The 23,621-nt window shown below is 40.2% G+C and overlaps 1 protein-coding gene and 1 long non-coding RNA gene across 7 annotated transcripts in view; both read right to left on the bottom strand.

Moving 5' to 3' along the window:
- Positions 1 to 205: 205 nt before the first annotated feature.
- LOC116666386 lies at positions 206 to 3,962 on the bottom strand. The gene is made up of 2 exons (XR_004323206.1): positions 3,712 to 3,962; positions 206 to 1,029 (listed from the first exon to the last, which is right to left on the bottom strand). It is a non-coding gene; the product is annotated as an uncharacterized LOC116666386 (long non-coding RNA).
- A 4,330-nt stretch (positions 3,963 to 8,292) lies between these two features.
- CTNND1 (catenin delta 1) overlaps positions 8,293 to 23,621 on the bottom strand; it is a 44,039-nt gene continuing 28,710 nt past the window's right edge. For 3 of the 6 annotated variants that reach the window (XM_014553605.2, XM_032488716.1, XM_032488720.1), the window contains 15 exons: positions 22,744 to 23,207; positions 21,488 to 21,671; positions 20,457 to 20,574; positions 19,829 to 19,982; positions 19,370 to 19,387; positions 18,830 to 18,898; positions 17,939 to 18,066; positions 17,689 to 17,839; positions 16,761 to 16,953; positions 16,291 to 16,405; positions 15,647 to 15,734; positions 12,850 to 12,912; positions 11,972 to 12,075; positions 11,474 to 11,560; positions 8,293 to 11,200 (listed from right to left, as the gene is read on the bottom strand). In XM_014553605.2, coding sequence (XP_014409091.2) covers positions 11,189 to 11,200; positions 11,474 to 11,560; positions 11,972 to 12,075; positions 12,850 to 12,912; positions 15,647 to 15,734; positions 16,291 to 16,405; positions 16,761 to 16,953; positions 17,689 to 17,839; positions 17,939 to 18,066; positions 18,830 to 18,898; positions 19,370 to 19,387; positions 19,829 to 19,982; positions 20,457 to 20,574; positions 21,488 to 21,671; positions 22,744 to 23,207 — 1,948 coding nt within the window. In that variant the 3' untranslated portion in view covers positions 8,293 to 11,188. The remainder of the gene's footprint in view (positions 11,201 to 11,473; positions 11,561 to 11,971; positions 12,076 to 12,849; positions 12,913 to 15,646; positions 15,735 to 16,290; positions 16,406 to 16,760; positions 16,954 to 17,688; positions 17,840 to 17,938; positions 18,067 to 18,829; positions 18,899 to 19,369; positions 19,388 to 19,828; positions 19,983 to 20,456; positions 20,575 to 21,487; positions 21,672 to 22,743; positions 23,208 to 23,621) is intronic. The other 3 variants (XM_014553614.2, XM_032488719.1, XM_032488717.1) reach the window with 3 other exon arrangements.

Genomic DNA, 23,621 nt, shown 5'->3' with positions numbered 1-23,621 from the left:
GTGTGCGCACTTCTCTGGAGAAAGTCCATAATTATCACCAGATTCTCAGGAGTTCCATAACTCAGCAAGGCTAAGAACTGTCTTGATGAGCACAAAAAGAACTAGGGAAGCTCACTCGGGCATCGGGTCAGAGGGGCAAAGGTAGGGTTTTGAAAAAAGAACAGAAAGTTACAAAGCCAAACTATTAGAAACCAAGCAGACGCAGGATGGAGTGATGCGAAAGCCAAAGAGGTGCAGAACCATGAGGATGTACCTGAACTGTTTTCACCTGTAAGTCTGGAATGTTAATGGCTGTTTTTATCAGCCCCAGGAGCTTGGTGTGTGGGTGTGTGGCTTAGGGTGACATCATCTCCAAGGGAGAGTAATGGGGGGAAGGTGGGTGGACTTTCCTAGGCAACGTTGTGGAGATAAGGGAAGAAAAGGTGCTTAATTGGTGGGTTTTACAGTTTGGAGTTCACCTCCTATAAGAAGCTGGAGACAGTCAAGTAGTCCTGGTGGGCTCGATCTGAGGCAGTTGTAGTTGAGAGGGGGCAGCAATGACAGAAGTGGTCCACCATGAGCCCAGATAACTGGCAGCATTCCCTTCCTCCCCACACCATCAGTACTGGTGCACAGGAGGACCAGACTAGAGACTGGTCGAAGACGCTGAGACTGCAGCAAGGAGGACGAGTTCTAGTGCTCTGCCAAGAATGGGACAGAGGAGGGAGCGGCGTTCCAGCCCCGACTCTAGGAGGTGCTCAGTGAGACTGACTTTGTTAAAGGAATGAGCATATTTCCACACCCTCTTGGTTGTCCTTTGCAAACTGGGAAACAAGTATTACAAATACTATCATAAAAGGTTCACCTCCTGGACCGAATCTTCATTAGCTGAATTCCCCTCAAAACAAACTTCTCATTCATGTGTGATATCACAACAGTCTCTTAGCTGCTTTCCCTACCTCCAATCTTCTGCCTACAGCCCAAGTGAGAGTCTTCAAATATTCAACTGTTCCTCCAGTGGTTAGAGACAATTTTCAATGCCTCAGAATCCTGTTTTTAAATGAAATATGAATTACTGAGAAGCCCAATTTAATAAAATAGTCAGAAGCAAAGCTGTTCTTATTAAAATGTGTGAGTGACCTGGTGTCCCCTCTGCTCAGCCCCACCCTTCCATCCTTGTGGCCGCCCTGGTGGCAACACCACAGAACTCTAGGTGTCCATGGTGGTTTGAAACCCATTGGCCTGCATATGGCAGGAAAAGAACTTCATAACCCAAGCACTACAACTGCCACCACCATCCTTCCTTCTAGTCCCATTACCTGCCACTATCTAAGTGCCCCTGTGCCTCATCTACCTGGAACAATTAGCTCCCAAATTTTTTTTGCCATTAAAAAAAATTATTATTAAAAATTCATAAATATCAAATCAAATATTATAATAAACCTCCATATACCCGTAACCCAGCTTTAATGGTATCAGCTCACAGCCAATCTTGTTTCATTTATACTTCCCTGTTCACTCTTGCCCCATACTACTTAGAAGCAAACTTCCTCATAACATTTCATCCAGTAGAATTTCATTACATTGCTTACATTGACAAGGAATTAATTATAATCCACAATACCAGTGTCACACCTAAAAAGTAATAATCCCTTAATAAAATCAAGAATCTAGTGTTCAAATTTCCAGTTTTCTCCTGTCATTTTTATATCAGGATCCAAATAAGGCTGGTGCATTGAGATTGCTGATGTCTCTTAATCTATGGAAACTGATTCTTTAATCTGTAGATATCCTTCCATCATTTTTGCAGTTATTTTAAGAATTAGGTTATTTATTTTGTAATTCTTTCCCCATTTTGCTAACTGCATCCTCGTGGAGCAGATTAACATCTCCCCCAATCCTCTGTATTTCCTATAAAATAGTAACTGGATATAGAGGTTTGATCAGACTCAGGCTTGAATTTTTTTTTTTTTTTTTGAAAAACTACTTTGTAGGTGGTATCTGATTGTTTCCTTTTGTGATGTTAGCAGCTGTTGATGCTCAACGCCTAAGGTCTTTTTATTAAAGATTAGAAAATAGTGATATTCTATTTCAATCACTCCATTTATTAGATAAAATGTTTTTATATAAACTTCCCCTCACCTACAATACCAACACCTCAATACTTTTGCACATTACCCTGTCTGTTCTGCATGACTTCACATCTCCAGCTGGTGGAATGCTAGTTATCCTTTCAAACCAACCTGAACATCACCTCTCAGTGAAGACTTACCCTCCCTCCCAGGAGAGCTCACCCCTCTTCTAATGTAGAAATGTGTCATTATAATAATGCTTATAAACATATAAATGTAATGCCTGACATAAATTCAACGTCTCTATCCCTGGGGCTGGAGCGCCTCAAAAACAGGAACAGCCTTTGGCCCTCGCCTCTGTATATAGTAGTAATTGAACAGATATTTGCAGGATGAATGAAATATTAATGGAGCCAGGATTTTACTTCAGAAGTCAGTTATCACTTAAGTGACATTATGTAAAATACAAGTTACAAAGCAACTGGCAACGTGGTAACCAGAATAAGAGTTACCAGAATTTAAGACACTTTACAAGTAAAGATGGAGTATAGCTGAGCTACCAAGTGTCCAGTCAGACATTAACCAGACTGAGAGGAGAGCTTGGGGCCTGACTTCAAAAAGACAGAAGAGGCATGGTGAGATCAGGCTGAGCCAGGATCCTCTGTAGGAATTCCATCAGGGACAAGTCAGAAGCAGGTAAGATTTGAACCCTGGTAGCACAATCAGTGTTTAAGAAGGGAAAGGAGGTCCTGAAAGAGGACTAAAAGGACTGGAGTTTGTTCCCTAGAATGCTGATGACGTCACAAGGGGCAGGAGATTAGAGAACTCTCTGGCTTAGGAACAATTTTTCCTTTTTTTTTTTTTTTAAAGATTGCATGACTTCCCAGTACCAAGAAAAGTTAACTAGCAACAAAGAGAGTAGGGTTTGCTTTGATCTGTTTCATTTTTGGATGATTTGCTTCTCTTCTGATCTTCCTATATATAGTGTTTGGATCTTGTTCAGGGGGGTCTGGGGCCTGGAAACCTGGAGGGCATAGATTCAACCTTTTAACTCTTCTTCCTCTGGCATAAAACTAAGTTTCCATATCCTGAGGGGCCGGAGAAGTGAACAATTCACTCAACAAGATATGAAAATATTCTGTCTTTAAGTCAGATTGACCAACTCACACACCAGCCAGCAAATAATTTTTATTTCAACTTTGCTCTAATGGAAATTGTCTTGGAACTGTTCTCTTCACCCCTTCTCACACGTCACTCGCTGTCCTTTTCCTGCACACACCTAACTTCATCTGCACATACTATGTCCCAGTACCGTAATATTGAAGTAGGCTCCTCACCACCTCCTGTAACTGGTACCCTGCAAGCTTAGATTGTTCTGTCAGAGGTAGAACCGGATCTAATCCCCTACCCTCCTCTTGCCTTCTTCCATCTCTACGTTTGAAGGTGACATGCTCTATTCTTTAGTGGTTATTCTAGCTAATATGTATGGTTTCACAAGTCTTAAGTTAATCAATATCTTTACTTTCCTCCCGAATATAACATGAAAATTAGTGCTTTCATCACCTCAAGTTACATGCTATCAGTTGTCCAGTATTTTAATTCTAGTCCGTATTTCCCTCCCAGAAACTACATATTGCTTTCACAGTTATTGCTTACTTACTTTCACCAACATCGTTGACCACTATCTTTGGTCAGTGTTCCTTCTTGCATTTCACTTTCCATTTGAGATCATTTTCCTTCTGCCTCAGGACATCCTGTATTACCTGTTTAGAGTGACAAATACTGCTTTTGTCTGAAAATGTTTTGAATTAGCTTTCTTTAAAGTTTTACTACTGTATAGCACAGGTAACTATATTCAATTTCTTGTAATAACATGTTACTTATTATATAATGGGAAAGAATCTGAAAAAAATATATGTATATGTAAAACTGAATCACTGTGCTGGTACACCTGAAACTAACGTTGTAAATCAACTAAACTTCAATTTAAAAAATTTGTTTTAAGTTTCAGGATCAATTTCTATCAAAATAGTTCTTTTGTTAACAGGATGAAGGGTAAGCATCCTGCAGTTTCCTGGCTTTCACTGTTGATGCTGAGAAGTCCCCCATCGGGGCTGTTTTCTGTTGGTAGTCTGTATCTTATCTCTAGCTGCTCAAGATAGCGTTTACCTTGAAGTCTCTAGGCATGGGTTCTTTTATCTTGCTTGGAATTCATTTGGATTCCCAAATTTGAGATTTGGTGCCTTTCACCAAATCTGAAAATTTATCAACTATCAAGGATTACCTCCTTGAATATTGCCTCTTCCTATGATCTCCTCCTGGAGCTCCAGATAGCAATTAGGTCTTCTCATTCTCACGTCCTCTGTTGTCTCTCAACTTCTTTGCTGTTTTCCATTCTTCCTTCTCCTTCTTTGGACTGTATTCTGTATGATTTCTTGAGATTTTCCAAGTCATTAGCACCCCTTCAATTTCTCCAATTTAATCTGAGTTTTTATTTCAAGTTTGTATTTTTCATTTCTAATGCAGAAAGGCTTCCCCCCCTGCCCTCCCAAATCTACTGGGTTATTGTCCTTATTTTCAAGCTTGTTTTAGTTCATTAATCAACAGTTATTTCATTAGTCTGTGTAATAGTGTCATCACCTGAAGCATTCAAGGATCAGCTTCTGCGTCTCTTTTATTCCCCTTACCACTTGTGGTCTTTTTTTTTTAAACCTCAGTGGCATACAAATTAATTTATTTGGGGGGTGGGTAATTAGGTTTTAGTATTTATTTTAATGAAGGTACTGGGGAATGAACCCAGGACCTTGTGCATGCTAAGCACACACTACCACTGAGCTATACCCTCCCCCCATCACTTGTGTCATTTCTTTGTGCATCTTATAATTTTTGAGCAAGGCTGTTCATTTGCCCTGGAAGTTATTATATATGAGAATTGAAGCTTTAGAGGGATTACATTTGCTTCTGAAAACACCTGGAGGTATGACCAACTGTAAGCAGATAGGGTAGGGGGTCCCCTGAGGAAAAGAACCAAATGTAGATTTTTACAAGAGAAGCCATTTTAGCCCCAAGCCACTTTGTGATCTACCTGGCCACAATATTTGCCCTTGAACAGGTCTCAGTGATAATGATCTTAAGGGAACAAAAGAACTGTTATCAGGCAAGAGAAGTAACAACAAAGATAATATTAAGTCAGTTGTAAAGACTCCCAGTTCTGTTTCAATGGTAAAGATCAGTCAACCACTGGAACCTAAGGGAAGATGACAATAACCTTTTCTGACCCTCTTGCCTTCAATCAGCTGAAGGTTGGGCTCTGTCAACCTTAGCCCCAATTCGACGCTGAATTCTCCTCTGCTCAAGCCACTTTATGAATATGCATATACCCTTGGGCTTAAAAATTCCCCAACTTTGCTGTTCATAGAGCCACTGCTTTGGGAGAGATCCTTGGTGTTCTCCTTACTTGCTGCAATAAATCCTCCCTTCTCCCCAACTTTGGCTTGGTTCTTCTGGCTCAACACCCACCAAGAGGCAAACCCAGTCTTGGGGTAACAGCAAGAAGGCTGAAACAAGTAAGTTCTTTGCTGCCCCCATTATACTCTACAGAGTTTATTTCTTGTGCACCTTCACACTGAGGGGATCCCAGCTTTACCTGCAATTACTTTAGTTTCATTTCGTTTCCCATATCCTGCGTAGTCACTAAAATAGATGTTTACAGCCTGCTGAGTTTGGCAAAAACAGTAAAGCTAGCTTTAGCAGTTGTTCACTTCCTAGGATTCCAGTTTTCACTTCATTTTGAAGATCTATGGATTCATTACTTTTGTGCTTGTTCAGCAATGTGTTTATAAGGATTTTTTTTTATAAATACATTTTACTGAGCATCTTGTTTCTGTTGAAAGTATTTTTCAGAGTATCTAATCCACCACAGTGCTGAAAACAGAAGCCTGAATTAGTTCCAACTATACACTACACTCCCCCGACCCTTGATTCTCATAACAAGAGTGGGCTGTAAAAAGGCCCAGAGTCCAAAGTTTACAAAAGACCAATGATAAACTTTGCCCTAGAGATGGAACAAAAAGACTGAGGTGAAGAGCAGAGTAAGTGCCTGCACATTACCACAGATACAAGTGCCTTATGGCATTCAAACTATTTGTCCATAAGCGCAAGATATCTAGGGAAAGACAGCAAGATAGCAATCCCTTCTGTATCCTCAATAAATGGAAGAATCTGTCCTGTTCAACAAAAAAGATAGAAATGTATATGGTAAGAAGCACAGCACTTTTTCCTCAACTAGAAAAAAACAAAAAAGCTAGTTGCCACAAGCTCCTAAATTACACGAACAGGGGTAAAGCTCTTAATCCATTCGTGGATAGGCGACTCTGGCTGTTTCCTGGTTATTTCGTACTGCATAAAAGGGGAAAAAATGTAAGTCAGGACATAATAATGCAGACAGAACAAGATAATTCCTTTCACTGATGCTTTCCCTACCTCACTTCCTCCAGCTTCCTCTCCATGTCTGCCCCTAAATTCTGGATGGATCAGCTGATGAACTAATGCTTTACCTGACAGAGACAACAGGAAAGTCAAGAGGTCTTAAGGTTGTATGAAAAATAAATTCGCTCCTACAGTGTGCAGTTTGTGTACATGCGCTTTCTTAACAAAGGCTGTCTCTCAGGAGTGATTTAAGTTTCCAGACATACTTCCTTGGCTTTGGCCAGTGGGGTCACTTGCTCCCCTGTTGTGATACCCGTTGTAGCCAGAGGTGAGATTTTGTTATAGCCGTCAGCTTCAGGAATTTCTCTATGCCCTAGAGGCCCCTATATCAAGGGCTAAGGCCACCTCTCAGGGTATTATCTACATGACATTAATTGCAAAAGAAATCTCTCCTACCCACATGCTACATAGCCTGTCACTATTATCAAATTTCAAAGTAAGCAATTCATTCCTTTGAGAGAACATTGTTTCCTCTATGAACTCTCCTTTACTGTGCTTACCACCACCCCCATGAAATCAGTATTACTGCCAGTGGTGTTAAGCCAGTCATCCTGGCTTCTAGTTTGAGGCTGAAATCTTAAGCAAGTCTCTAGATCAGTCTCTCAAGTTGCAATTAACTGACCACAGATATCGGAATGACCTAGGTTACTTAACAAGATTTCAGACTCCTGAGTCCCACCTGTTGAAGCAGTTTTTGGAAATGGAGTGTAGGAATGTCTTTTTAACAAGCTTCCCAGGTAGTTCTTGTGTACTTGCTCAGATCTGTAAGGCCAGATCTAGTTGGTCTATAACTCCATCTATGAAAATAACAAGATGAACCTTTACTATCCTATACTTCAGATATAAAGATAGACAAAATGAGAAATGATCTAGAATGATGGTCCTTAGTTCTTTCTAGGTGAGACTTTTAATTTGTAACAAATTGCATTAGTTCAGCAAGAAAGAACAAGTGGCCAAGTGAGGTTAGAACTTTGTCAGAATGTCACAGCAAGACTCATTACAGCCATTCCAAACATGTTCACAAAAAAGCCTCACTGAGGCAGAAGAGTGGATGAACATAACCTACAACCTAAGGAGGGGAGGGAGGTGGGCGGGCGGGGGGGGGTGGGGCTCAGTCTCTAAAGGATCCAGGAATAAGTGGGCAAAACCCACAGGATTCCTAAAGCTGGTGTAAGAGATAGACTTCAAAAGCATTACTAAGTATCAAGAAACAAGAGACACAGGGACTTCACAGATCATTCTTAATACCTTTAGTTAAGGGCAGAGAAATGTTTTGAAAAAATACCAATCTCAGCTGCATAGAATTTTCATGGATTGTAGTCTATATGAGAAAGGATCTGTTTCATTCTCTAATCTAAACCTGACATCCACAACAATGCCTGGCATATAGAAGATGCTGAGTAAATATTTATTGAATGAGATAAAATAAATGGACTGATCCAGGGAGAGGGGAGAAGAGTAAGATTTGTATATAGATCAATGCCAGTGGATAATAAATAATATACTGGCTATTCACCAGTAGCCAGGTTTTTCTACACAGATAATAAAAAATCATTCCAACTAGGGCTACCAAACTTCTTTGGAAAGCAAACTCTAATAGCTTTTTGGTTCTGTGCTTCATCTAAAACTGTCAGACATGAATCAAGCTTTAAAGGGTATCAGCAATACTACTTAGATCTCCTGATCTCACTACCCAAGAAAGTTTTAATACCCAAGACCTAGTTCAACAAAATTGAGACATGAGCATCACCAGAAGCAGCTATATATTTTTAATCTAAAGATTGGGCATACAGAAAGCATTTTACATAAATTCTCGAGTCTTAGTATGTAACAGGAAATATGAATCCCAAAGAAATAAGCATCTTTCCATAGGTCTTAATCCTTGACATCTGCAATAAAGACACCCCTGGTAATCCAACAAATATTTGCCACCCACCCACATTACTACTTGGTAGGACACAAAGGAAGCTATAGGCCTGCCCCTTGTCTTCTCACTAAAGGACTGCAGATAGCCTGAGAAGAAACATTATGGCCAGGGAGCCTTTTAATTCTACATTTTCCTATTTGTTAGGATGACGGTTGGAGCTGGTAGCTTCTAATCTTCCTCCCATAAATGTTCAAGAGGGTCATGTACTGCAATGAGCTTTATTCAATGTTAGTTTTGTCAAATGTTGCAAAAAAAATCCCAGTGACTAAGGAAGTTATTAATTCTTTATACTTCAATTTCCTATCTCTAAGTTAGCAATAAGATTATTGTACTCTACTTAGCCACATTTAATTTTTAAGAATCTTCAGGGGGATTTTTAAATATATTTTTAAAGATGTTCCTTGTTAAGAGTTGGGATTGAGCTCAAAATAAATCCATCCTGGTACAACCCCCTTCTGGTTGCTCTGGAGAGAAAAAAAGACACTGATACATAAGGAAGTAACCAAGATGAAAAGGAGGAAGAAATACAGCTTGAAGTGAAGAAATGACACAGACCCCCCACATACACACTTTAAAAACTTTATTTATATAAAAAAAACTCATTTGTTTTTAAAAGCATTAACAAGAGAGAAAGAAAAACAGAAAAGATATGGAGCAGAAGACATGCCCCTTAGTAGTGTTCGGTGGGAAGGTGGGATTTTTGGTTCTCTGGAAATGAATGTTTAGTGTTTTTATAAATGAAAAAAAAAAGACAGTTAAAGGTCCCCAAAAGCCCATGGCTGTTCTAATACCCACACCCCACCGAGAAAAAGAGCACCAGGAAAAGAGCAGAAGAAGACAAGAGAAACCATGAGTGGAGCCAGGTCCAGATGGGGGTGACTTCCCCTGTGCAGTATGCTCTTAGGGTCACAGAGAGGAAAAGGCTCCTTTTTTGCCAGAAAAGGAGAGGGAACAAATGTGAAGGGGGGAAAGGGGTGAATAAGGAATTTTAATGCTTAGGGGAAGGGGGAGGAGGGTAGTGGGTTGTGCACTTGTCTCCTACCCCATAGCCTCAATACATAAAGGAAAGGGGAGAGAGGAGGATAAAGATTTCCAGTTGCACTGAACAGAGCTTTTAGATTAAGGGGAGGAGTAAAAGGCAAATAAGGGAAGGGGTTAAAAAAAATAATCAACCGCATAGCAGCTGATTCCTCTAGCCCAACCCACTAATACACAAAACTAAAAGGAGGGGGTAGGGCAGGGGACGGACACGACTTCCCTATAACCCCTTCAGAGATGACAATTCTGGGCAACTAAGGAGTAAGAGCCACACCACTCACTCCTCCCACCAACCTCATTTTGAGATTCATCAAAACAGGATTTTTGCAAAATCCCAACATATACTGTTGAGCAAAAGCTTGCTATGGCTGAAATCAGAGACTATTCCAATTCCCAGTGGAGAGATTGAGGTTCTCTAGGTCACCTCTCCTCTTCTTTCTGCTGTTCAGGGCCAACAGTGGGTAAGACAGCAACAAAATATAATTTGCAAAATCATGAGAAATGAGACTGCAGAGGCAAAGAAAGGCACATGGAAGGGAGGGAGGAGATGTACCCCAGGCCAAAGGCACAAAGAAGAGGCAAAGCCAGGGGTGATCCCCACCTTTTAAGGGTAAAGGGGGCAGGACTATGTACATCAAGTCCTTTAGTCAGTCGGTAACCAATCCAGGGAGGAGGCAGGGGAAGATGGGGTTATAAGGGTGAGAAAAGGAGAAATAAGGGCAGGGGGAAGCCAGCTTTGAAACTTCCTGCCAGTTTCAGACTAAACGATTCATGTACATTCCTACTAGCTCCTCCTAGGGGTTCTTCTCCTCCCCGGAAGACATCTTTCTGCTCCTTCTCACCCAAAAAGTCTTCCTTGACATATTCTCCTCTTTCTAAAGCCTCTTGCAAATGGTCAGGCAAAGTCAGCAGACATTATCACAGGATAGGAGAGAAGGGTTAAGGACAGCCTCAGTAAGGGGCAGCAGCAGCAGCCCAGGGTTGGCATGAGGCTTGGAGAAGACATGGAGTCTGTAGGTCCTTGATGCTCCCTGCCCTGGAGATGAGGAGAGCAAGGTTTCTTAATCTCAGCTCTAGGTGACTTTCACTTAGTCAAGGGCCCTTGCCAGGTGGTACGTGCCAATGTTGCCGTCCTTCTTTGCTTCAAAAATAGTCATTAGGAATGAGGGAAGAGCTCAAACTTTCCATTCTCAAAAAAAAAAAAAAAAAAAAAAAAAAAAAAAGCAGCCCCTTTCCCACCAGGAAAAAAAAAATCTTGATTAAGAACCATCGGTTTATCACATTGCTGGACACTGCATATACAGCATGTAACTTCCAATTCTTCCCACGGCTTCCAGTGAAGAGTCCCACTCTCTCCCTCCTTCCACACAAGGCCAGGAGTTCCAGGGAGAGCTGGCAAAATGAGCTAATCTGCAGCAGTTTCTCAAGATATGCTTATAACTGAGTCAGGCTTCCAGGAAATAACTGCAGGGGTCCTGGAGGGGGAGGAGGGACAATTAAGCTTCACTGGAAGAAGTTAGGAATTGATGGGAAGAAGGCAGCCACTTAGGGCTGTAAGGGCAGGAGGCAGCCTGGCAGTTGGCACAACAGTCCAGCAAAGAAAGGGAAAAATCATCAGTCCATTTCACCACCAAAAAATAAAAATACATATATTATAAGCCCAGATGTAGCGGAGAGAGTGGCGCTAAATCTTCTGCTGTGGGGAAAAAAGAGAAAGAGATGTTAATAGGGTTGGGGAATAAGGAGAACCAAAAGGTAGTTAAGCAAATCTGGAGGGAAGAAAGTAGCACATAATGGAGAGTCAGATCACCAGCAGCATATCCCAGCCTCTTAAGAGGTAATAATCACAGAAGCAGGACCCTCAAGCCCCACGTGGCGGAGACTGATCAGATTAGTATGATTGGTAAACTGCTGGCACACAGGGACCTCCTTCCTCAAGGATGAACTTGGGGTTGGCTGGAGGACATACCATGGAGGGGTAAGACACTTGGTCCCCCTCATCATCCAAAACCAACTCATCCAACTCTTCCTCCAGAGATTCCTGCCCCTCGTCCTGCTGTGAATACATGCAATTTGTTAGTATGAGAGTAAGAAAACAGGAACTTCATGAATGTGTGCCAGACCTAGGGAAAATCCCCACATGTATAAACCCAAACAAAACAAGGTAATAGTAAGTGAAGGGCAAGACATTCGAGAAAGGCAGGAACAGAAAAAGAGTAATGTGAGAATAGATCAGCTGGCGTTAGTCACAAGTAACACATCTACAGCCTTCCTTCCCCCATGTCAACCATGGCAGAATGGCCCAAGAAATCCCAACATGAATCAAAACTCCTACTTTTTCTCTGAAAAATCCCTACAAGGAAAGGATGCTGTCTTTCACTAGGTACCTTTTCCCTATTTCACAAAACACTCAGGCTTCAAAACAGAACTACCCTTAGAAGGACAACAGTATATAAAGAGGATTTACCATCAGGGGTGTTCCCTTCAATGGCTCCATATCGCCTAGATCTCCAGATCGATCCAGTGTTCTATTGTGGTCCCCTCTCTCATTCAGTGTGGAATAGTTGTTATCTAGTTAAAAAAAAAAAGAAAGAAAAAGTACACAGAAACATGACAGTCCCTTCCACTATACAATATATTTTAAGCAGGTAAGTGTGAATTGGCACCTCTACTGGGCACTAAGCTTTAGTCAGATGTTCCAGAAAGGTATTAAGGTCTCATTGTCCTTGACTTAAAAAAACTTAAATCTATTTGGGAAGGCAATATATATGAAATATGCAGGGTGTGACATACGATAATAAAACTTAACTGAAAAGATCTGTCTATGAAGGGGACTGAAATTAGAAGAGAGTGAGGTATGCTGCAACTGTTAGGAAGGACCTAACAAAGGAGGCAGGACTTCAGCCAAGCCTTTAAGGATGAAGACAATTTAGAAAGCAATTAGGAAGGACATTCCAATAGGAGGTATTAAATAAGCAAAATTTTAGAAGTATAGAGTGGAGAGACAGAACACCAAGTAGACTAGGTGGGCTGAAACAGAGCACAAGAAGAGAGGACAGAGGAAGACTGGGGTCAGACTGCGAAAGGCTGTAACAGTTTAAGGACACAAATTTGATTCTGTACTAATGGGGGGGAGGCATATGAAGATTTCTTTTAAACCTATAAGCATGTGGGAATGTGGGGAAAGTAGATGGATGAGGTTTTACTCAGTTTTGTCACATCCTTCCAAATGGAAAACTCCAGCCAGTGCTCTTTCAGGAACTGGAAAGAACTGCAGAGCCAGACAGTTCTCCTCCTCCCAATGAACCATTACTCCATATCCTCAGGCAGGAATTAATCACCTACCTAATGATTTTGTGTTTGATCCCATATTGCTCATCTGAATTTCTTCCCGATCAGGTTTCTTATCTGTAGGAAGTTAGAAAGTTATCCAAGTCAAAAACCAACTCTTCAAATCTATACTCATCATAAAAAAATTGTTTCCTAGTCTGACCTCCCTTCCCCCTCCCACCCATCAAATTTTTACTGAGCACACACCAAGTGCAAGGCTCTAGACAAAGCCTTCATGGGACTTAAAAAGATCCCTTTCCTACAGACTTCTAACACAAGAAATCATTCACTAAGCCAGAAGGTTTCAAATTATTTGGTCTCAAGGCCCCTTTATAGTCTTGGAAATTATGTAGGTCCAAAGAGTATTCATTGGTGTAGGTTACCAATATTAATATCTATTGTTCTAAACATTTTTAATGTTGATTTATTTCATTAAAAAATAATAAACATTCCATGTTAACATAAATAATACTTTTAATTTTTAAAAAAGCATTGTTTTTCATTTCTGCACCTCTTTAAAGTTTGGCTTAAGATGAGATAGATTCTTATACCTGCCTCTGTATTCAATCTGTTGTGATGTTATTTTGGATGAAGGGTACAAAGAAAATCCAGCCTCATAACAGGTAAGAAGTTGGAAACTGGAGGAGAATTTTAATGGTCTTTTCAGATAACTGTGGATACTCTTTGATAGTATACTAATACTCGACATTAGAGCTTCTTTAAGGTTAGCAGCGATGTAGAATCTGAATCCAAACTAATGCTCTCTTCATACTCTGTTAAATTAAAACCCACCGGTCTGTCTTGCACTCTGAATTGATCAATTACTCATACATAATTTTGAAATTCACTTGGAACATACTGGTTCACAGAGTTATGCAGATCTTCTAAATGTTAACCCATTTCATGATATAATATTAAAAACTCACATTCATTAATATCACCACTGATTTCATTTAAAAGTGTTTTAAGTATTGGGATGTTACCAGACTCACAGTGGCAGATAAGTTTTCCAAAATTAAAATTTTCACTTGACAATTGAGGCATCATGTACTGTCAGTTATTTTTCCTCAAAGTGACAAGTTCACTGCAATCATTTCGAGAAAATGTCTGTCAAATACCCGAGTCTGAATAAGCATAGTTTGTCTTTTTAGTCATTTTAAGTAAAGAATAGTATTCCATTAAAAAAAAAAGTTTTGTTTTTTTTTTAAGTGGCTAGTCTACCTAGTAACTCAAACAATAACATGAGTGCTTTTCATCAAGATAACCACCATGCTCTGGGGAATGCAGCAGGGTGCTTTATGAGTACTGCCTACTTCATCAACAGAGGATGTTAAACAGATGTGTACTCAAGGGCAGAAAACAATAAAGCTAATAATTTTTACAGCACAATCGAGTACATTCTTAAGTGAAACTGGATCTTTACAAACTGCAAGTACATGGCAACGAAGACCACAATGACTAGTCTAGTTTGGTGTCACTGTCCCGGTTTAAGCTCAGTCCCCCAGCAGTTAAGTGCCACCACTGCTTCTGCACCATCAACACAAACATCAAGAGACTTGGTGATCCTCAGACCACATTTCAAGTACCCTGAATGAGGAGGAAAGGGAAATAGCTCAGTGGTAGAGTGCATGGTTAACATGCATGAGGTTCTGGATTCGATCCCCAATACCTCTATTAAAAAGAAAAGAAAAAAAGAACCCTGAATGAGGCAAAACCCAAGTGGCATTAAGATAAGGGCTATAATATACATTTATGTGAAAAAGAAAATATTTTACAAAACAAAATATATGACATCTTTTGGGTGTGCTTGCTCACATAGTGATGTTTAAAAGATATTACAAAATAGCAGTGGCTATCTCTGGGTAACAGAAATAAGTGATCTTCTTCTTGCCATTTTTCTGGTTTGTCTGCATTTTCTAATTTTTCCACAGTAAACACTTATTACTTAGTATTATATGGAAATTTAAAAGGGAAAAATATGTAGATCTTCCCTGGACTTACAATTGGGTTATTTCCCAATAATCCTATCTTAAGTTGAAAATGTAAGTCAAAAATGCATTTAGTACACCTAACCTACCGAACATCATAGCTTAGCCCAGCCTACCTTATACATACTCAGAATAATTACAATCAGCCTACAGCTCAGCAAAATCACCTAACACAAAACTACTTTATAATAAAAATATCTCATGTGATTTATTGAATACTAGACTAAAAGAAAACAGGATGGCTGTCTGGGTACAGAACAGTTTTAAGTGTACCAGTTATTTACCCTCGTGATGGTGTGGCTGACTGGGAGCTGTGGCTCTCTGCTGCTACCCAGCATAAGAGAGTATCCCACTGCATTTCTCTAGCCCAGGGAAAGATCAAAACTCAAAATACGATGTACGACTTCTATGTAATGCATATCACTTTTACACCATCTTATAAAGTTGAAAAATCATAAGCCAAACCAAACCATGATAAGGGACTGTCTGTATACATGTATCAAATCATTATGTTGTACATCTTAAATTTATACAATGTTATATGCCAATTATATCTTCAATACAGAAAACAAGGTGAGTAGGGTTCACTTTCCACTCATTTTAAGTCCACAAGCAGAGATAGGGGACCACAGCCAGGCTGCCTGTTTATTTTCTAATGCTCAGGCCTACCAGCTTCTATGTTATAATCCTGAAGTGAAGTATTACTCTCCTCTACCAAACAACTAGCTCCTTCAGAAATAAATATACATCCTATAGATAGTAAACCACTAAAGAAGAGCAGAGGTGGAATAAAAGCAGAGAGGTACGCCCCCTGGACACCGTACCTGACTTCTGGTTCCGGTCAATGAGAGGGAGAGTGCTATCATCGTAGGAATGACTACTCTGGCTTCGAGAAGCACTGTTTAGATTCACCTGGAGGCAAATATAAAATGCAATAATGTCACAGGGTACTGAATTCACAAACATCTTATTCCTTAATAGGCAGGGACTTTTTAGGTCCCTATTTCCAAATACAACTCTTACCAAAAGGTAACTCATAAGGGTTACGTAAATACCTATATAATAAAACAAACTAGGATATAATGGCTTCTATTTATGTTCCTGAACAGATTACAAAGGTACCAAACACTATCAGAAGGAGATAAAGTCTCAGAAAATGATAAACTCCTTCAAAGGGCTATGGCAGATTTGGAGAAAAGTCAAAAAGGCCACCATACTTCACTGCACCAGTGTTCACACTACGCTAAGACAGACAGGAAGACCAGAGCTATCTGAGCAGCAAATGCACTATAGGCACGTTCTTTTTTGGGAAGAGTAAACCAAATGATTTCCTCAATAACAGAGACTTGTGTCAAAAGTAGACTCAGTGTGATAGGGAGACAGAAGAAACCAAACACAAAAAGCATTACTGGAAACCAAGGGGAAAAACAAAGATCAAAGTCTCAGTCCAAAGAGTTATTTATTCTACCTGAAAGTCTGATTTTTTCCATCCTTCTTTTTCCAGTGGCTTCCGTAGTTCCTTATATCCCCAGATTGTCTGCAATACAAGTGCTGCTGCTCGAACTTCTTTTTCTGAGCGGTTCCTTTTAAGGAAAGTAACATATGGAATTCGGATGTAAGACCAGGGAAGAAGCTGAGAACTTGTACTCTCTAATACAATGTAACATAAGAATATAAATTCCAAAATGGGCAAGAGCAAATACTCACTCACAAAGTCTGGTATTTTAACTCAAAGAGTGACACAAAAAAAAATGTTTGATGGAAGTCTTATCAATGTTTGGATCAACATTAAGACAGAAAAAAGAGCCATACTTCTTCACATTTTATATGTTAACAAGGGGAAAAAAAATTAAAGAGCAAAAGGGAAAAGCTCCTTTCCTAGCAACTCCCCCTTCATATTCAAATTTTTCCAGCTATAACTTAAAGTGTTAAGCTCACCCTGATTTGTTGATCAAAACCAGCTTCTCAATACCCTGTGTCTCTCGAAGCTTTTTGGCAGCCTCCAGGTTCTCAGCAATAACTTCATTGATGGTGTTCAAAATAGAGACCACAGTGTCCTCAGAGAAATTCTGGGAAGAGCTCTGCTGCCCTCCTGGCAGATTCTTTACCAAGTTAGGAATAGCATGTTTACCTACAGCAGCAAGACAGGAGGAGTAAGTGCAGAGAGAACAAGCTGAGTCAGGTTCTGAGGAGACTAACCCTATACTGAATTGCACTGATCCTATCAAGTATAGGTACTGTTCATACAAATCAACTTCATTCTCCTATAGGATTATCATTTCAAAAGAACAAAGGACCTGCACAGCCATGAATGGATTATCCTTCCTATTCTTTTATTTGTTTTCTCCTTCAGTCACAATGAAACATGGTACACAGTCCATTCAGATATTCTAATGAAAACAGCATATTGAATATTATCATAGTTCAATAGAAGAGTCATTGTGAATTTGAAGGAAAAAAAAAAAAAAACCCAAAAACTGGGCTCTACCACACTTACGAACTATATTAACTCTGGCCAAACTACATAACTTCCTTGACCCTCAGTTTCCTTATTCCATTAAAAAAAAAAAGGATCTTTGTAAAGTGGTGACAATTAAATGAGAACATACAGAAATGCTTAATAATCCCTACTAACAAAGTACATGCTAAATAAATAATAGCTATTATTATTCTATTTTTTTTAATGCATCACTTCCTGTCTTTTAAAGAACCATTAAACTATAACCCTCTCCAACTCTTAGATTCACAAACTGTGGGAGGGCCTAGGATCCTTCCTCTCAGTCATTTCAATAAATAAATTTAGTACCTGCTGGATTAAAGGTACTGTACCAGACACTGAGGTAACAGTTAACATCCAACTCCTTACCAATTAACTCTTTGTTGCGAGCATCCACAGCCAGATTTCTCAGTGCTCCAGATGCAGCTTTCACAACCCGCTCCTGGTCATTGGTCAGGAGGTCAGCAATGGCAGAAAGAGCCTTCTCTTGACGCAGAGCAGAGCGGATGTATCGACCATACTACAAGTAGCACATGGAAAGAAGTAAAACAGATTACAGATGGTACCAAACTAGTTAGTTTGTTAGTAAGTCATCTCACCTCCTGGTAAAGGTACTCACCGTCCAGCGCCCAGCACACAAGTTCTGGATGGCCCCGGCTGAGGCTTCTAGGATGGCAGGATTCTTGCTCTCCTTGAGGAGTGAGATGTATATCCGCACCACCTCTGGCTGAAATAGAAGTTCATAGCCTGCACAAGAAAGGGCAAGAAAGCAGAGGATGCTTCTCAGTAACAATGACAGGCTCCGGCTGGCTGGAGTGACGGGTCTATGCTCCTACACCATTAGATTCCCTAAGCCCTCCACCCACCCAAAAGCAAAATTACAAGGCTTGACTTGAGTATAATTTATCCAACTCCTCTCTCTTCTTCCTCCTTGACTCTTCTCTCCCAGTTTGCTTTAGCCTTGCTTGTTTCCCAAGGGATTCATTTACTCAATGAAGGCACTCAAGAGTTAAAGATTCTTCATCTCAAATGAATTACTTCTAACTTAACTGAGTCATTCTGCCCACCTTAACCATGATTAAGTAAAAGGGCCTCTCAAAGATTTAGTAACAGCTAACTATTTATATCCATGGAGAGCTGTGAACTTTGGTCTTACCATATTGATGAATATAAAGATCCAGACTGTGATAAGGAGACTTCTTATAACAAGTAAAGTTTAAGTCCCATGAAATAGTGGCTACTTAGGGACTACCCTAAGCTCCTGGTCTAGATTACCATCAAGACCTTACCGTATCCTCAAGTAATCTGAATAGCTGCCAAAACAAGCAGTCCTTTATAAGTTACTGCTATAAAATTATAGTTTCCAAATACTTTCATCATCACATCAAATCCATAAGTCAGAAAAGACAAAACAGTGAACATACTGTATACCCTGTCAGGCTGCCAAGTACTTAGTCTGTGGACTATGTTTATGAGACCCATGGAGTCTAAGAAGAAAAAGATAACTTACCTCGAGCAGGACTAGTTCTTTTAGGGAAATCCACTGTATCATTTGCTGGATCCTCTGTGGGTTTTTTCCCTTTGGAAATTAAAAAAGGGGAAAGGAGTAAAAAGTTTAAGAAAGGAAAGAGTCCACCTGGTATATTTCTTTTATTCTTCAGTCAAAATCTTTGGATCAGAAACGCATTAAGAAGGACAAAAACACAAAACATAGGGAAAAAAAAAAAAAAAAAACCAAAACCAAGGTCCCCAGCTTGTCTCAGCAGGAGGCTATGCAGAAACAAGAACAGAAAACAGGCAGCAGATGGGTAAGGTGAGTATAACCACTATCACTGCTATTATCTTGAGTTTTGATAACTAGGGCTGCTGCCCAGAAATAGCATGCCATGAGCCATTAGCTCAGAAGAGCTAAACTTGTTTCAATGGTCTTCCTCAACTGAATTTTCCTACATGCATCCACAGGGAAGGGTTAGGCAAGGAAATACCATGGAAGCTAAAACCGAAACATGCAAATTAGAAGTAAATAAGCGCCTTAAAAGATTCCACTCACCTCTGGAGAACCACTCATCTTCCAGTGCATCACCCAAGGTGGAAAGCAGAGAAGAGAAATGAAGAAAGAAAAATGCGAGAGAAAGATGTCAACAGGATCATGAGCAAATAAGCAGGAAAGCAGAGAGGAAAAGAAAAACACAGGAAACACAAAGGAGGAATGGGGGAGAAGGCTCCAGATTAGTTGAGTTCTCAGCCTTCACTGTCCAATCACTGGTACCAATACCAATACCACCACCACCACCATCACCACCACCACCACCACCACCATCATCATCATCACCATCACCACCACCGTGAATGAAGCACAAGACACAGGGGAAGCAGCAGCAGAGCAAAAAGACATCCTTGACTAGGCAGATTTCTGCACTGCTCACCAAGTATTTTGTACCCAAAGCTAAATGTTCCTTCCTCTCCTCATCCTACGTTAAGGAGTAAAGAACAAGGAACCAAGACTCACCTTTGCCCTTCTTGGCCCCAAAGCAACTGGCAGCATGTGGCCCAGTATTATTGGCAACACTGGGAGGTGCCTCTTGGTAACGTTCTGCCTGTGGGATTTCCCGGTGAACTTGATATGACAAGTTCCGAAGGAGGCAAACACAGTTCTCCACAAGCTTGGGATCACAAGATAAAAGTCTCAGTAAGAGAAGAGAATGACTATAGTGATTTCCCAGTAAGTACAGGTTTCCATAATTCAAGTTTTAAAACACTGATCCTCAAAAGCATAACCTAATCCATCATCTCTCACAATGCCTCTTAAGTACCCCAAGTGTCTAAAAATTCTTGTAGCTTCAGGCTAATAGAGGGTTTCTTCTAACATTTGACGTATAACACAAAACTTCGGGTCACTCTTTTTCCTAACTAAAAAAAAACTTACTATCTTGGAAGTATGGCTAAACAGCTTTAAAATATATTACACAGGTGAAGGAAATTCTAAAGGAAACAGTTTTCTTTTAAGGTAAACACCCACTTTAAGGAGTAGGTGGGGGTACAGGTATATAATGTTATTTGAAAGCCTGAGATGATAGGTCTGCACTATGGGTACTTCATGGTTACTGTGAATGGAATTCACTCACCCATTAACTTACCTTGCTGTCTGAATCTTTCTGTCCAATCACAGCCTGAACAATGAAAATGAGAGCATCCACCAAACCATCACATTCCCGAAGTTTCCGGCGAGCTTCACTCCTCTCTGAGCTGACATTCCTGAGAGGAAAAGGAGAGGCTTCAAGATGACTAAAATCCAGAAGTCCTCTCTTAATATCCTTAACATCTAAAAGCCTCCTTAATACTTTTTATCTTCACTATGACAAATAATGAGTACTTGTTATAAGGGAGGTACTGGAGCTGAGATAAAGTTGAGTAAAACAATTCCTACTTTCAGGACATTTATAACCAGTCTGGGGGCAGGAGGGTGTATAAATAAAAACAATAATTTAAGGTAGAAAAAAATACTTCTTGTATGGAAGTACAAATGAAGAATGGGGCACAGTACACAGGGGTATATTCCAAAGAGAGAAAGAATACACTGCACATTTATAGGAGATAAGAAAAAGAAATCAGGAAAACTTTCATGAAATAAAAGCACTTGAGTTTAGCCTCAGAAGATAAATAAGCAAGAAAGGTACTGCGGACAGAATAGCTCTTCCTCATTCTATCCTTCTAGTATTCTATACTCCCTTTGTTGCATTTATTGTAGCTTGACTTGAAATACAAATAATTGAAGGCAGGACACAGACACATGCAAGCCCAGGACTAAACAACTGCCTTATACGTGGTAGGTACTGAACAACTGTTTACCAAATCATACGAACAAAGTCAAAGCAGCACACAAGTGAGTTAAGACGTGTGGGGAACAGGAAGTAAACCGACATCGCAGACATACATAGCATGCAAGGGAGCAGTGACAAAGGTAATAAGACAGGTTGGAGTCATGATATGTGATACAGACAGGAATGGAGGCTGAATGACAGGCTAAGAAATTTAAACTTTTTTTTAAAAGAAATTTAAGTTAGTCCTCAAAAATTCCATCTTCACCTGAAACTAACATTGTAACTACATTTCAATTAAAAAAAATTTTTTTAATTCCATCTTCATACTCTCAAAGTCCTTCTGTTACCTGAGGCAGCCAGCTGTGTTGGTGAGTACAGATTCCCACTCAATATGGCGTGGCTTACAATCCTCATTAGGTTCCCGCTCCCAACCAGAATGTGGAATGATCACTTCATCTGTCAAGGCATGCAGTGCATGGTCCACAATCTCCATTTTGATTGAGTCATGGGATGAGAGATTCCACAAGGTTCCTGGAAGAGACAACTCATCAGATAGCTCTCCAGAACCCAAGACAATACATATGAAGAATGCGAAAGAAAATCTCCTATTCCATCATTTCTCAGTCTTCCCCAATGATCAAATACCTGTAAAGACATTCAGGCTTTTGTTTGTGACTCACAGTAAGAAATATATTTTATATTATGGCTCAATACAAACATACATAATCATAAAAATAAGGTTTCATAAAACAAGAGTATACTCTAGGTAAGCAATACTCTCTGGGCTTACCTACACAAGAGTTTCTCAATCTCAGCACCACTGACATTTTGGGCGAGCTGTCCTTTCCATTGTTAGATGTTTAGCATATCTCTAGCCTTTACTCGTTAGATGCCAACAGCACTCCCTCCCCACCTCCCTGAGTTATGACAACCAAAAATATCTTCAGACCTCTGAAGGTCCTCTGCGGGAAACATCACCCCTACTTGAGAACTAATGGTCTACACTACTTCTTTTTCTTTCTTTCTCTTGTGTTCCACAAAGTTGTGTTCAATACACACTGATGGATCACAACCCACAATCTGAAAAACACTTCTAAAGCAAGGACCACAAGCTAAAATGTCAGCATGTTCTAAGCAGGTGAGTGAGGACAAGCAGATGTTTAAAAGAAATTACAAGAATGTGAATAAGCAGCAACTGACACTCAGCTTCAATGTTTGGGAGACAATTTCCTATATGGCAGTAGTTAGTCAGAGACAACAAATTGGAGATTATTGCAAACTGCAAAGCACATGCCCCAATCAACTCAGACCAACTACAGCCAGGTAGTAAAACAGATCCATTGTAACCTGTTCTTGCACATTTTAAACAGAAGGCAAAAATCTGGAATTTTAGGTGAAATCAGCATTTAAAACATTAGCAAATAATGCTTTAAATTTTTGAAAATCTTTCATGATCCAAATCTGTGAGATGGACTTGACCCAAAAGCCACCAGTTTACAGCCTTTAATCAAAAGTCAAAGGACTAGCAATCCTTCTAGCTCTCAGTATCTCTAGGGATAACACTGACCCTAACCTGGCAGTTTCCCTTGGGCCCAGAACTCACCAGTAATAACTTCAGTGAGGTCCATATCTCGAGCCTTTCGGAGTAATCGCACAAGGGCAGGAACACCATCACAGTTTTTTATAGCAATCTTGTTATCCTGGTCACGCCCAAAAGAGATATTCTTGAGAGCTCCACAGGCTCCAAGGTGCACTTCCTTTTTGGGGTGGTCTAATAGTCCCACCAGTATTGGGATGCCCTTGAGCTTCCGGACATCAGTCTTCACCTTGTCATTGCGGTAGCACAAGTGTTGCAGGTATGCAGCTGCATTGGACTTGACAGCATCCAAGCGGAATCCTAGCATGGCTATAACCTCCGGCAGCTCTGGCTGTCTCCAATTAGGGGGTGGAGGTCCTCCCTTGCGCAAGCTATCCAAGCTTGCTAAACTTCCCCGTTCATGCTGGGCCAAAGGAGCCCAATAGTACTGGTCTGATGGCACCTCCTCACCAATCATGTCTTCATAGCTCCTGCAATGTGGAAGAACCAAGAAAAAAAGGAATACATTAAGCTGTCAAAGTCTGGTTTCCTGGAGAGCTCCCACTGCCCCTCATCTTCAAGGAAGGAGTAATCCCAGCTCTAGTACACTAGATCTTATTTCTCCTTTGCATAAAGGATATACTGATCAATTTTTCTTAATGATATAAGGTTGTAATTTTAAAGGCATCTGCAATTAGATTAAAACCATTTTTTTCTGTGAAGTTTACTAGCTTGGAGGGGTAACAAGCTATTTAGATAGTTAATCACAAAAAAAGAACCAAATCCTGACTGCTTAGCATTTGAATGATGCCTTACAGCTATTAACTTCTCCAGATAGATAGAGATGGAAATAACCTTCAGACAGCAGAGTTAATGAAAGCAACTGACTCAACACCACAGAAATC

Source organism: Camelus ferus, chromosome 10 (assembly GCF_009834535.1).
Source record: "Camelus ferus isolate YT-003-E chromosome 10, BCGSAC_Cfer_1.0, whole genome shotgun sequence".
NCBI lineage: Eukaryota > Metazoa > Chordata > Mammalia > Artiodactyla > Camelidae > Camelus > Camelus ferus.
This window is presented reverse-complemented; position numbering and strand designations above follow the sequence as displayed.